At 41.1% G+C, this 15,463-nt stretch overlaps 1 protein-coding gene across 2 annotated transcripts in view; it reads right to left on the bottom strand.

The window, feature by feature from the left end:
* Trpc4ap (transient receptor potential cation channel subfamily C member 4 associated protein) overlaps nucleotides 1-15,463 on the bottom strand; it is an 87,963-nt gene that overhangs the window by 49,157 nt on the left and 23,343 nt on the right. For both annotated transcript variants that reach the window (XM_008847869.2, XM_008847870.2), the window contains exons 2-4: nucleotides 13,472-13,600; nucleotides 10,815-10,931; nucleotides 2,157-2,214 (exon numbers count right to left, since the gene is read on the bottom strand). In XM_008847869.2, coding sequence (XP_008846091.1) covers nucleotides 2,157-2,214; nucleotides 10,815-10,931; nucleotides 13,472-13,600 — 304 coding nt within the window. The remainder of the gene's footprint in view (nucleotides 1-2,156; nucleotides 2,215-10,814; nucleotides 10,932-13,471; nucleotides 13,601-15,463) is intronic.

Genomic DNA, 15,463 nt, shown 5'->3' with positions numbered 1-15,463 from the left:
TTTTTGGTCTTTTTGAGACAGGGTCTCCCTGTAGCTCTAGCTGGCCTGGAACTCACTATGTAGACCAGGCTGGCCTTGAACTCAGAGTTCTTCCTTCCTCTGCCTCCTGAGTGCTGGGATTACAGGCTTGCACCACCACACCCAGCCAAGATGAATAACTTTTAATGTCTGACATGCTGCTAATTCCAATAAAGAACTCACTATATTATTATTATCAGAACAGGACAGCAGCACAAAAAAGGAACTTAATATCATGACCCCAAACCAGGATATAATAAAACTAAGTATGAACTATGGGAAAAGTGTTTTATCTGACACTGTTTTTTATTTTTAAAAATAGCTTCCATTCAGTTCCACATTGCCATAAACTCTACAATGCTCAATATCCCTCTGAGATCCCATTGAGCAGATTAGCTTGTCCAGATAGATAGATGCGTTGCCCCACATCTTTTTAAATATTTTACTTCATTTTTAATTTTATGTGTATGAATGTTTTGCCTGCGTGTATGTAAGTGCACTCTTGTCATGCAATGCCCACAGAAGCCAGAGAGGGTGAGCCCCTGGAATTGTAGTTACAGACAGTTGTTAGCAGTTGTTAGCTGTCATGTGGGTGCTGGGAATCAAACCCAGGTCCTCTGCCATCTCTCCAGTCCCCACAATATATTTTCAGACAATGTAAGCATGTGTGTCCCTCATCACTATCTTTCAACCCATGTGGTACATTTTTACTTTATTTATTTAATGAGTGTAGAGTAGAGTGGAACCCCAGAACAAAATCTCAGTATTTCTGAACTTTTCATTTTCTATGGGAGTTAGAGTCATACATTCATCAAGTATTAATTAAATGGGTATATTTTAAAGCAGTGGCAAGCAAGAATGAAAAACAAATCAAGTCTTGTCTCAGCTCTCATGGCATCCATAATCTACTGGGAAGGAGAAAGAGAGGCTAACTGTGCCGACAACTCACTAAAACATGCTACTCACTGTCAGAGAATACAGAACTAATACATTAAAAATGACTAGTAGAGGCCAGGTGTGGTGGTACACTCCTTTAGTCCCAGAACTCATGAAGCAGAAGCAGGCAGCACTCTGTGAGATTGAGGCCAGCCTGGTCTACACAGTAAGTTCTAAGCCAGCCAGGGTTACAAGAGACTCAAAAAGACCCAAAAAAACAAAACAAAAACAACCCCCACAGTCACACAAGATATAAAGATATAAAAATAATAGAATACCAAAAGCCATGACCCATCTTAAAAAATTATGTATTACTCAAACACTCTTGACTTTTACCATAGTACTCTAGTAAAAGCATGTATCTATCACCTTTATCTTAAAAAAATCTAGTAGGGTGGCTGGAGAGATGGCTCAGTGGTTAAGAGTATTGATTGCTCTTGCAGAGGACCTCAGCACCCACATGGCAGCTACGAACTGTCCTTAACTCCAGTTCCAGGGGAATCTGGAGCTCTCTTCTGACCTCCACAGCATTGCATGATACCAGTGCATTCACATGCAGTTAATACACTCATACACATAAAATAAAAATAACAAACAAATAAAATATTTTTTAAAAAGATAGTAGGTTAGTGGGTTATTTAAACAGTGACTGACCTTACCAATTATTCCTTAATTATACATATAACATATAACATAAGACTTTCATATAACATATGACTTTCCAAAGGAAACATGAAAGCTGGATCAAAGGACTGTTAGGAAGGATGAATATGCAATTCTTTTAGTCCAATGGGTGTCTGTGTTTTTCCTTTGAAAGTGCCAAGTCTAGCCAGGCATGGTGGGGCACGCCTTTAATCCCAGCACTTGGGAGGCAGAGGCAGGCGGATCTTTGTGAGTTTGAGGCCAGCTTGGTCTACATAGTGAGTTCCAGGACAGCTAGGGCTATAAGGAAACCCTGTCTCAAAAAAAAAAAAAAAAAAAAAAAAAGACAGAAAAAAAAAAAGAAAGTGCCAAGTCTATATTCCTAACAAATATGGAATTAATGAAGAGTTGCTTAATTTGGGACAGACTGAGTGTAACCTGAGTATAAGGCATGTCCTCAATGTTAAGAGTTAGGAAGGGAAGGAGAGAGCAGTTCCTGCAAATTGCCACCATACCAGCACACCAGGAAATGAGAACCAGTACCTAACAAATATACTTACTTTTTAGTTTCTGTCCCCGGATAGAGATTGTAGGCCTCATAAGAATTTCTACAAGAAGCTGCAAACAAACAAACAGAAATATTCAAAATTAATTCAAAACAACTTACAATTTTTACTATGAAAACTTGTGGTTCAGGAGCTGTCACAGACCCTCTTGTTCTAGAAGGCAGTGAGGTTCAACAGGAAAAGCACTTTCACCAGTCAGGAAATCTGGGTTCTAGAACCAGCTTAACCACTTATTCACCATGTACACTTAGACCCCTACTTGGATCTCAGCTTTCATATTAAATTTTTTTAAAAATTTGTATTTTATGTGTAATGTTTTGCCTGTATGTAAGTACACCTGTGTTATACAATGCCTGTAGAGGCCAAAAGAGGGCATCAGATACCCTGGAACTGGAGTTATGGACAGCTGTTAGCCACTATGTGGGTGCTGGACCTGAATCAGGGTCCTCTGCAAGAGCAGCCAGTGCTCTTAACCACTGAGCTCTCTCTTCAGTCCCATTTTTTTTTTAAATATTATTTTCCTCCTTAATGCAATGTTTTGTATTTTGTGTGTCTTTTTGAGACAGAGTGTCCTTGTAGCCCCAGCTGGCCTCAATCTCACAAAGAGCCACCTGTCTCTGTCTCCCAAGTCCTGGGATTAAAGGCATGAGCCTCCATGCCTGGCTGCAATATGGGTTTGTTTGTTTGTTTGTTTGTTTGTTTGTTTGTTTGTTTTCGGTCTTTTTGAGACAGGGTCTCTCTGTAGCCCCAGCTGTCCTGGAACTCACTATGTAGACCAGGCTGGCCTCAAACTCACAGAGATCCGCCGGCCTCTGCCTCCTGAGTGCTGGGATTAAAGGCATGCGCCACCACGCCTGGCTGCAATATGTTTTTTGGGTTTTTTTTGTCTTTTTGAGACAGGGTCTCCCTGTAGCCCCAGCTGTCCTGGAACTCACTATGTAGACTAGGCTGGCCTTGAACTCACAGAGATCCGCCTGCTTCTGCCTCCCAAGTGCTGGGACTACAGGCGTGCGCCACCACGTCCGGTTCTGCAATATGGTTTTTAAAAAATATTAATTTTTCTTTTGTTTGTTGTTTTTGGTAGTTTTAATACAATTTTATTGAATTTTTGTGATTTTCCTTTTTTGGGGTGTTGTAACAAACCACATTTAAGTGTACATTTGTAATCAAGTATATACAATTAAATAAACATGTATATATACATATACAATTTTTAACAAGAGAATTTCTTGCTAGCAAACTACCATATCAGAAATTCTAAACAAGTATTATAGACTAAAAGTAAATATCATCAGATAATTTAAATCCATAAAAAATAAAAAGCACTGGCAGTATAAACACAAAACATAATAGTGTATTATTCTTTCTGCATTCTTTTTTTAATATTTTTATTGATTCTTTGAGAATTTTTTTTTTTTAAAGAAAAACATGGGTTTTTTTTTTTGTTTGTTTGTTTGTTTGGCCTTTGGAACAGAGCATGTTAGCCTATCTTCCTGTTCCATCTAGCCTTCCAAGTGCTAGGATTACAAGCATGTGCCACCACACCTGGTTTAAGTACTGCTTTTTAAAAGACAGGGAGGGTCTCTTGAAGCCCAATCTGACCTTGAACTCACTATGTAGCTGAAGATGACCATGAATGCCTGATCGTCCTCCTTTCAAGTGCTGAGATTATGAGCATGTGTCTGGCTCCTGACCTGATTTTACAGATGAAAGAACTCAAGACCCAGACCAGGAAGATCCCACATCTGGGATTAAACAAAGATATATGCAAAAATCGAGTCTGCTTCACTTCTGATGCCAGAGCAAGGTTTTGGACAACCAGCCACTTCACTGAAGTCACCCCTCTGTTGGGTTCCTCCTCATTTTTCTTTTGTCTTCCAAGGCTGGACTCCAGAGTGATGGATTCAGGATTTGTCTTCAGGTATTTTGATAGCTATTGGAATGGTTAGAATCAGTGCCAGGTCCCTCTCAAAGGCTTCTAGATAGGGGGAGAAAAGAAATTTATCCATCATTTTAGAACAATAGCTGGTTGTCTCCCTTAGCTACAGGTGGTCACTACAGTTTTGGAGACCAAGATTTGAAGTCTTACCTCTGAGCAGCACGTTCTGGTTAGGAACAAAATCATCAATGAGAAACAATTGTCTAAATAACTTTTTATATAGACTTAAGCCCAATGTCTGGGAAGTGTAATCCCTTGAACTCTTAAAGAAGTATACTGGTGACTTCAGTTATACGTTATACTTTCCTTTTGGGTGTTTTAAGACCATACAGTTGGCCCAAATAAATCGATTTATTTTTACACTTATGGTCATGTGAGGATCTGTTCCTCAGGGGTCACATGGGCTTGGGAGGAGCTCCTGGCTCCTTTCTTTCACCAGTTCCATCTATGTGAAGAAAAGTCAAAGGTCCTGCTCGACCATGTCTGGCTTTACTTGGAAGCATGAATGAGATGTTTCCTCTGAGTTGACCCTCCTCTTTGTAGACTGGACACTGGTTCAAGTCCCTCTGGTGGGGTCTCCATGTTCCCTCTGAACAAGAGGACAGGTGACTCACCACAGGTACAGGACATTTTGAGATGTTCCATAGTCCCCTGGAACTTAGTCGACCTTGGAGGGCAAGGGTTATTTTTCATCTTATGTATTTGCCTGGATGTATGTTCACGAAGGGCAAGCCTGGTACCATGGAGGTGTCTGATTCCCTGGAACTGGAGTCACAGAAGGTTGTGAGCTGCTCTGTGAGTGCTATGGAGTGAACCCCGTCCTCTGCAAGAGCAGTATGTGCTCTTAACCACACAGCCATCTCTCAAGCCCCAAGCTTCCTCTCTTTAAAAATGAGTAAGATTAAGCACACTGGAATCCAATGTAACTTTTTTGTCTTTTTAAAATAGGGCCTCCTTGTAGCCCTAGCTGGCCTGGAACTTGTTATGTAGACCAGGCTTACCCTGATCTCACAGAGATCCACCTGCCTCTGTACCTTAACTTTTTTTTTTTTTCTGAGACAGGGTCTCCCTGTAGCCACAGCTGACCTAGATTCCCTATGGAGACCAGGCTGGCCTCAAGCTCACAGAGATCTGCCTCTGCCTCCTGAGTGCTGGGATCGAAGGCGTGCATCACCACGCCTGGCTATACCTTAACTTTTAAAAAGCAAAATAATATCACTACTACACGACTCTTCATTTTCTTAAAGCGCATTTCTATGTTAGTTTATATAGTATTTTGTTTGGGTTTTTAGAGATACAGTCTTGCTATGTAGCCCTGGCTGTCCTCATGCTCATTATATAGCTTAGGATGGCCTCAAACTCATGACAATCTTCCTACGTCAGCCTCTCAAGTGCTTGGATTATAAACATCTATCATCATGTCCAGCATGTATGATTTTTTTTTTTAAAGAGGTGGTGGGAGGGGGGCAATAAGGACTGTAGAGATGGCTCAGTGGTTAAGAGCACTAGCTGCACTTACAGATGACTTGTGTTTGGTTCCCAGCACCCACCTGTCCATAACTCCAGTTCTAGGGGATACAATGCCCTCTTCTGGTTTCCACGGGTACTGCATGCATGTAGTACATTTACAGTCATCCAAGGAAAACACACATATAAAATTAAAAATTAAAAACAAAAAAAGGCAGGTATGGTGGTATACATCTTTAATCTCAGCACTCAGGAGGCAGAGGCAGGTGGATCACTGTAAGTTCAAGGCCAGCCTGGTCTACATAGTGAGTTCTAGGCCACTGAGGGTCAAAAATCCAAAATAAATTTAAAAAATGAAAAAATTTTAAGTTTAAAAAAAATTTTGGCCGGGCGTGGTGGCATACCCCTTTAATCCCAGCACTTGGGAGGTAGAGGCAGGCTGATCTCTGTGAGTTCGAGGCCAGCCTGGTCTCCATAGTGAGTTCCAGGACAGCTGGGGCTACAGGGAGACCCTGTCTCAAAAAGACCAATAGATGCATAAAAACCTGTGGAACAATTTTGGAACAAAATCCAAAGGCTCTAGTCCCTTCCAGCAACATGCCATTATTTGGGCAGCATATGGAGACATCTCAAGCCAAATGGGAGGCAAAAGGTCCCATGCATTTTGTTTTGTTTTGTTTTGTTTTTAAGGTCAACAGGCAACTTTTAAGACAAGAGAGATTAGCTGAAGATCTGAGAATACCTCTGCTCATCTCAAACCAGCAACAAATGTTCAGAAACCTTATCCATTCTTGGGATTGCTCCTGGTATGACTGAATTCAACATCCTAAACTGATTGTGAGAGGATGGGAGGCACACAAGGGTTGTTTTAGCTTGAGACCGCTGATCACAAAATAAGCCTCCTGGGCATCCCTGCACCAGAGTGTCATTTCTGAAAGGGTAGAGCTCAGCTTTCTGCACAGCTGCATTTAATGCTAACCTTACATGTAAGAGCAAGGACAGAAGCACAGGTTTTGTTCTGCTTTGTGTAACAGACCAAAAATGACCCTCTAGAGATGCTGGGCATACTCACTCACTGCCTGGCATCTGCCGTCATGCAGCACACTCAATAAACTTCTTTTTTTAAAAAAAGTTTTTTTGTTGTTTTTATTTTACGTGTATGCATGTATTGCCTGCAAGTGTGTAAGTGCACCCATGTTGAGCAATGTCCACAAAGGTCAGAAGAGGGCATCAGATCCCCGGAACTGGAGTTACGGACAGTTGTTAGCTGCCATGTGGGTGCTGGAATTCAAGCCTAGGTCTTCTGCAAGAACAGCCAGTGTTCTTAACTGCTGAGCCATCTCTCCAGCCCCTGTTATTGTTGTTGGGTTTTTTTACATTTAATTATTCAGAGTATGTGTGTGCACCTCAGCACACCAGTGGAGATCAGATGACCAATTTTTCGTTCTCTCCATGGAGGCCAGAAGAGGGCTTCAGATCCCCTGGAACTGGAGTTATAGACCATTGTTAGCTGTCACATGTGTGCCAGTAACCAAATCTAGGTCCTCTGTAAGAACAGTCAGTGCTCTTAACTGCTGAGCCATCTTTCTAGGCCCAAAATATTCTTTAAAAAAAATTGTCCTCAGCAGGGCATGGTGGTGCATGCCTTTAATCTCAGCACTTGAGAAGCAGAGGCAGATGGACCTCTGTGAGATCAAGGCCAGCTGGGGATATAGAAAGACTTGTCTCAAAAAGATTAAAAAAAAAAAAAAAAGAAAAAAAGTCCTCTAGAAAAGTTGGAACCATTATCACAGAGCATATACAAAAAGCTTAGTCTGCTTTTTTCATGAAGAATTTTCCCATGTTATTAAAATTTTAATTCGAGATGAAGCTCAGTAGAGTGCTTGCCTAGTACACACAAATCCCTGGGGTTCAATCCTCAGCACTGCATAAAACCAGCTGTGGTGGTACACCCCTGCAATTACAGTACTCTGGAGGTTGAGGCAGGAGATCAGAAGTTAAAAAAGTCATCCTCAGCCAGGCGTGGTGGTGCACGCCTTTAATCCTAGCATTCGGGAGGCAGAGGCAGGCAGATCTCTGTGAGTTCAAGGTCAGCCTGGTCTACATAGTGAGTTCCAGGACAGCTGGGGCTACAGGAAGACTCTGTCTCAAAAAGACCGAAAAAAAAAAAAAAAACAAGTCATCCTCAGCAACATAGCAAATTCAAGGCCAGCATGGGCTACATGACACCCTGTCTCAAAGGAAGAAAATTAACATTGTATTACCAACTTCATAAAATTCAACCTTATAGGGAGATAATTTTTTTTTTTTTTAAAGTACCTACTTAAAGCCAGGTGTGGTGGCACATGCCTTTAATCCCAGCACTCAGTAGACAAGGCAGGCCTGGTCTACATAGTAAGTTCTAGGCCAACTGGGGCTACAGGGAGACCCTGTCTCAAAAAGACAAAATAAATAAATAAATAAATAATAAATAAATAAATTCAACCTTATGAATAGAATAACCATTATCATCTCCTAGTAGATATTTTTAGTCATTACAAATACTATTCTATATATGTATATAAAGTTTTCCTTCATTGGACTTATATTTTGAGGACAGTTATATAAACAATAAGGCAAGGCGAGTACCAACCTAAAAGCTTCCAGGCATCCTATAACAATGCTTTACAAGAGATTACAATCACCCAAGCAAGATGTAAGATGCTCAGTTCACATGGGAGTCTAGGTCAATGACTAAGAGTCCCCGAATGCCAAGTCCCAGCCTACACCTGGCCCTCAGACATTTCATTTGGCACCCACCTACTGAAAAGCTGGGAGATTTTTAATCTATGAAGGAGATTTCTCACATCTCAGAGAAACTGTCAATAGAAATAGAAGAGTCATTTCCCAGGAAAAACAGACATGTACTCCGGAGCTCACCACTTGATTCCCTCCATTTAGTTTCTACTTAACATCTGACTTCACAGACTCTAGGAACCACTTTTCACTGTCATGTTAGGGGTTGGGTCCAGCTGACAAAGAGTAATTCAGACTAGTGTCTAGCCAACTGTTTTGATCTAGTTGAGTTTGGTCAGTGTTGCCAACACTGGGGTGTTACTAGTGATGAGCTGAGAAAGAAATGAGTCCATCTTGAAAAAAATCTTCAGGAGCAAGAAAGCAAGGGAATTCAGAAAGAACAAATATACCCAACTGAAGGTTTGTGAAGCACAAGGACCAGAGCAAAAGCTTGTACTTATGAAGACTGGGATTCTTAAAGAAACTGAACTAATAGCAGGAAAGAAAATCCCACAAAAATCAAGAACATTGACCCAAAGATGTACTAAGATGGGGCAAGCACTTACCATTCAAAGTCAGATTTTCACTGCAAATGGACATCGGGCTAAAAATTTATATTATTTTCTCTCCTGTAAATAAGTTGGTTTTCACTAAGCACATTTTGTGTGTGTGTGTATGTATTCATGTATGTGAACAAGGGCATGTGCATGCCAAGGTGCACATGTGGAGGGCTGGGGACAACCAGGATGTTGGTCCTTACCCTCCACCTTCTTAGAGTCAGGGTCTCCTTGCTTACCATGAGAATGCCAGGCTAGCTCACCAGTCAATGCCTCTGGTTCCCATAGGAACTGGGATCACATACAGATGCATGTACTAAGCCTCCAGCTTTATGTGGGTTCTGGAGACTCAAACTCAGGCTCCCACACTTACTCAAGTACTTTTACAAATTGAGTCATCTCCCCAGCTCTCTCAATAAAGTCAACAAAACAGGTTTAAAAAATTAATCTATGAACTATTTTTTTCTTTTTTTCTTTTTGGTCTTTTTGAGACAGGGTCTCCCTGTAGCCCCAGCTGTCCTGGAACTCACTATGTAGACCAGGCTGACCTTGAACTCACAGAGATCCGCCGGCCTCTGCCTCCTGAGTGCTGGGATTAAAGACATGCGCCACCACACCCGGCTTGAACTATTTTTTTATCTCTACTTAGTAAAGACTTAAAATATATAGGGGAAGGGGACTTCTAGGTGCTGGTAATGCACTATTTTTTTATGTGAGCAGCAAGACAAAGGTGCATTTACTTTGTGGTAATTATTAGCGTACTTTTCCATATGAAGACTATACTTTTATAACAATCCATAAAAATATACATATGTACCATGTTTGTGAAGGTATAGTAAAAAGTCATTCTTATACTTTTTTTTTTTTTGGTATTTGAGACAGAGTCTCCCTGTAGCCCCAACTGTCCTGGAACTCACTATGTAGACCAGGCTGGCACTGAACTCACAGAGATCCGCCTGCCTCCCAAGTCCTGGAACTAAAAGTGTATGCTACCACACCCAGCTCTTACACTTTTTTATTGGGACTTTAAGTTGATAAAAGTTGATAAACTGAAGGTTAATAAACAATAAAAGACACATGTGCTTTGGTTCCAAAAGTCTGAATATATGATATGCCATGGCATGTGGGGAGAAAATAAAGTTGAGGACGGGGAGTATTTATACACATACAAAAACACACACACACAGAGAGAGAGAGAGAGAGAGATTTACAGAACATCCCTAGGACATATAAGAAACTATTACGGGGCTGGAGAGATGGCTCAGTGGTTAAGAGCACTTGACTGATCTTGCAGAGGATCTAGGTTTGATATCCAGCACCCATATGGTAGCTATGAACCATCCTTAACTCCAGTTCCAGGGGAATCCAAAGCCCTCTTCTGATCTCCATGGCATTGCACAACAAGGGTGCACTCACATACATGCAGGCAATACACTCATACACATAAAATAAAAATAATAATAATAAATTTTTAAAAAACTATTAATCACAACTACTTCTGAAGAAGAGACACTGGGAGATATACCTTTATGCATTTGAAAACGGTGGTTCCATTAGCAATTGGAATACATAAATTCTCTTAAGAAAAAACTGTATTGATTCAACAATACATGCCGTTGATCTTCTAAAAGGACATGGGACTGGCAAAGGGCTCAGCAGTTGAAGATGTCTACCACCAAGTTTGATGACTTGAGTTCAATCCCTGGAACACATATGGTGGAAGGAGAGAACTCCCTCCTCTGACCTCCAGCTGTACCACATGACCCCCACCTCACATACATACATACATAAATGTCAAATATGTATTGTTAAAAGACCTGAAATGTTTCCCATAAAATTTCAAATTGTTCCTGTCTCCTATTTTAACATTTAAATTCACAAATCATTCAAGTATTAGTTATAATAGCTACTTACATCAACACCTCCAAACAAGTCAAAAATATAAGTATTTGTATATGCAGTTTCTTGAGTAAGTTTCCTATCTTCAGCTACAAATGCCATAGCCTCCATGGAAAGAAGAGGGGAAATTTCCTGTTTCAAAAAAAGCACAGGGACACTCTGTTTTAGAATTCAACACAGTTCAGACACTTAAATATCACTTTGCATTTTAGTTAAAAATTGCAATCCCACAGGCACAAAGCTAGCCTCTAGTGAATTCCTCTTCCTTGTACTGAGGACCCCTTAGAGTCCTATCCCACACCGCATCTGGCCGGTGTGACTGATTTCAATGAACAGACTGTGGGGAACTGGCACTATGTTGCTTAGTTTTAAGCCATAAGGAGGCCTGGTAGAGTTGGCTTTAGCCACCTTAGGACCTAACTGCCATGCTGTGAAAAGTTCAGCAGCACCTGGGGAACACCAGGACTCATATCCTTAGCTGACTTCCAGCATCATCCTGCCAGGGATGCCAGTGGCGCCATGATGGACATTCTACACGTCTTCTGATCCTCCAGTATCACAAGATGAAGAAGAACCTCTTGATTACTATGAACTGCTGAGAGAAAATGGTGGTTGCTACTTCAAGTTATCAGGTTTTGCTATGATCATTTCTGCAGCAATAACCAAATCTCTTATCAAATGTGACTTTTAGTAAGTGTTCTCCCAATCAATAGCATTCTGATGTTCTACTACCTACACCCAAAGAAATCTGTAAGGCATTTGTGACATTCTGCACTTTTACTCTGTAACTATTTTTAAACCTATGTTTGTTTGTTTTTTCCTTGACTAAGTCATGCTCTTGAAGACAAGCTAGAAGATCGTTCTTTGTATTTCCTCCTATGTCTCAAGACAGAGTAGGTAGTTATGGTAGAGGGTAGTGGTTCCCAAACTTTGGGAGGGGCACAGCATTCTTGGTCCAAATGGAACACAGCTAATAGACACACACACACACACACAAAAAAATCTTATAGAAAAACTGCTTTACATTATAATTTTCAAATATGTATTCATTGAATGAGTAAAGAGGTCATGATCACACATCAAGGTCACACAGATACTAATTTCCTAATCCCTTAATTTCACCTCAACTCTGTATCTCATATTTGGCAGAAATTAAATTAACAATCTTTTTAAACATCTTAAAACACACAAAGAAGCTGTTGTTGTTGTTGTTGTTGTTATTATTATTATTATTATTATTGGGGTTTTTTTTGTATTTTTGAGACAGGGTCTCCCTGAATTATCATTATTATTATTGGGGTTTTTTTTTGTATTTTTGAGACAGGGTCTCCCTGAAGCCCCACTTGGCCTGGAACTCACTACGTAGACCAGGCTAGTCTCAAACTCACAGAGATCTACCTGCCTCTGCCTCCCAAGTGCTGGGACTAAAGGCATGCACTACCATGCATAGCAAAGCTGTAATTATTTCTATCAAACACTGTGAGTAGATGAAGAATATGTAATGTCTCTCTCTCTCTTTTTTTTTTTTTTTTTTTTTTTTTCTTTTTTGAGAAAGGGTTTCCCTGTAGCCCTAGCTGGCCTGGAACTCACCATGTAGACCAGGCTGACCTAGATCACAGAGATTCACCTGCTTCTGCCTCCCAAGTGTTAGTGGGGACTAAAGGTGTACACCACCATGTCCAGCATAATGTCTCTTCTTAAAGGGAAAACTAAGCTTATTTAATGAACATTTTTAGAATTATCTTCTGTGATATGATCATCACCCCTTTACCACTAGAGAACACTATTACCCAGTTTTGTTTATGACCATAGGTAAACACTGTAACTGTAGCTAGAACTGGTACTCTCAATTCATATCTGGATGCAGCCCTGAGCTAAAGCTGAGATAAGGGAACTCCATACCTATTGAATCAGAAGCTCTGAATGTAGGGCCAACACTGTGGCAGACACTCAAGCTTGAGAACACGTGTCCTAGCACAGTGTCTTTGCATTCTCCACGCCTCTCTTCTAACCATTGATAGAACTTTCCATCTTCTTACATTAGTGATAATTACTAATAACCACAAAGCTCCTTCCAAGAGCCTTAAGTAACTGAGACCTTTTAAATTCTGTTCAAAGGATGTCATCTAGGGCTAGGGATCGGGGTGGCTCAGGATACAATGTTTGCCTAGCATGTGCTAGGCCCTGTGTTCAGTCCCCAGCGCTGCAGAGGGCAGGGGTAGAAGTATCATCCAAATCCAGGGCACAGGGCTGACCTCCTAAATTAAGCAAGCACTGCTTCAAAAGCAGCATAAGTACAGCCCAAAAGGTCATACACTAGCAACCTAATGGCAATCTGCTCTGGAGAACAAAATTACCAGTGACTATTTTCTTCCCATTTTTCTGAATTTCTCAATTTTTCTATAGCTCACATAAAAATGGGCTATTTTATTTATTATTATTATTGTTTTGGTCTTTTTGAGACAGGGTCTCTCTATATCCCCAGCTGGCCTGAACTTAAAACATAGACCAGGCTGGCTTTGAACTCTGAGATCTGCCTGCCTCTGCCTCCTGAGTGCTGGGATTAAAGGCATGTGCCACCATGCCCAGCAAAACAAGCTATTTTAAAGAGGTCAATAGTTTGAATCACGTGGAGACCCTGAGCACAGCCTTCTAGGGCTCCTAACAGTTACCTTGAGGATGTTTTGGCACTCAATGAAGTCACTGTGGAGATGGCTTGTGGCATACAGCTTAAGGAGCAACTGAGGAATTCCACTCCATTTGGACAATTTGTCCCTCTCGGTCAAAAAGGTCTCAGTGAACTGTAAATTTAAAAAACAAAGAAACATTTTACTGGCAAGAAAGGAACTATTAGGAGAAACAGCAAAGGAGAACAGTCGACTTCCAAATGTACCCAGGGAAGCAATTTAAAGGCCTCTCTGAAGAAATCTGCAGGAGCTCCCCACAGCCTACAAGCTGAATCCTAACTCCTTTTCTCTTGATACAGCACCATTTTTTAATCTACCCCCTATTTTCCACCCTCATCTCTTTCCCAATGCACACTCTAGGCTCCTTATTGTCTTTCTGTGTGCGCTTCTCTGTGCATGTTCTTTCCCTGCCCCGAATGCTGTATCCCTGGCTTTTCTATCTGAAATGCTTATTCTCCTTCAAAATACAAGCCACTGAGAGCCAATGAGATCACTCAGTGGCTTGCTGGTTATGAAATCACAAGCTATACAAGCCTGATAACCTGAATGTGATTCCTAGAACCCACATAAAAGTGGAAGAAAAGAAGAAAGACTTCACAAAAAAGTTGTTCATTAGGTCTGGAGAGATGGCTCAGAGGCTAAGAACACTGACTGTTCTTGCAGAAGACCCAGGTTCGAATCCCAGCACCCACATGGCAGCTAACAACTGTTCAAAACTCCAGTTCCAGAAAATTCAATGCCCTTTTCTGTGCTCTCAGGCATTGCACAACATGGGTGCACTTACATGCATGCAAGCAATATACACATATGCATAAAACAATAAAATTTTTTAAATTGTCCATACACACACTTCGATATGTACACACACACACACACACACACACACACAAACACACACACACTCTTAATAAATAACTTGGTATTTAAAAAGAACTTAAGAAAAGTATAAGCCAATGATCTGGGCATGGTGGTACATGCCTGTAATCCCAGCATTCAGAAGACTGAGAAAAAAGACTGTCATGAGTTTGAGGCCAGTCTGGGTTGTGTGAGTTCCAGGTCAGGTGATATACACCTTTAAATCCAGGGGAGGCAGAGGCAGGCAGATCTCTGTGAGTTCAAGGCCAGCCTGGTCTACAAAGTGAGTTCCAGGCCAGCTGGGGCTACAGGGAGACCCTGTCTCAAAATGACCAAAAAAGAAAAAGAAAAAACTACAAAAATGTCTACTTTCACTACTTCTATTTGACAACGTATTGGAAACTTGAATGCAGACAATTTTGCAAGAAAAGGAAACAAGGGGCCTAAGATTGGAAACAAAAAATACTCTACTTGCAGAAAACATGACCTTATATGCCAATTACATTTAGAGCAGCATCAAAAAGTATAAGCACAACACAAGTGCACTTATATATATGCAGGCAAAACACTCATATACATACAATAAAAATAAATTTTAAGTTGGGATGGTGACGCACCCCTTTAATCCTAGCACTCCAGAGGCAGAGACCGGTGGATCTCTGTGAGAACAAGGCCAGCCTGATCTACATAGGCCAGCTGTGGCTACATGAGGACCCTGTCTCAAAAAGCCATAAATAAATAAATAATAAATAAATAAATAAATATGAATTTTTTAAAAAGTATTTTATGCTCTGCTTCCCTGTGCCTGCACAACCAACAGTCCTCGCTCCAACCTGCAGGCCTCTGTCTGGGCCCAACCTAGCTCCTCAGTGCAGTCCCCGGGAGCTCTTGGGGCTGCTTCCCGTCCCCATCTTCCTTTGCATCTCTGGGTGGCACAGACACCAGCTACCCTAGACCAGCATCTTTCCTGGGCCCAGATCCCAGGCCAGTCCAACCCCCAAATTCCTGAGGCCAAAATCTATCCTAGAAGGATCTAGAACTTAAGAGAAAGCCTGAGAGCATCTGATTCTCATCTGACTTGGGCCTCTGTGGGAACTCCTGAAGACAAAAGCAATCTGGCCA

Source organism: Nannospalax galili, unplaced genomic scaffold, assembly GCF_000622305.1.
Source record: "Nannospalax galili isolate Female #2095 unplaced genomic scaffold, S.galili_v1.0 scaffold724, whole genome shotgun sequence".
NCBI classification, from domain to species: Eukaryota; Metazoa; Chordata; class Mammalia; order Rodentia; family Spalacidae; genus Nannospalax; species Nannospalax galili.
This window is presented reverse-complemented; position numbering and strand designations above follow the sequence as displayed.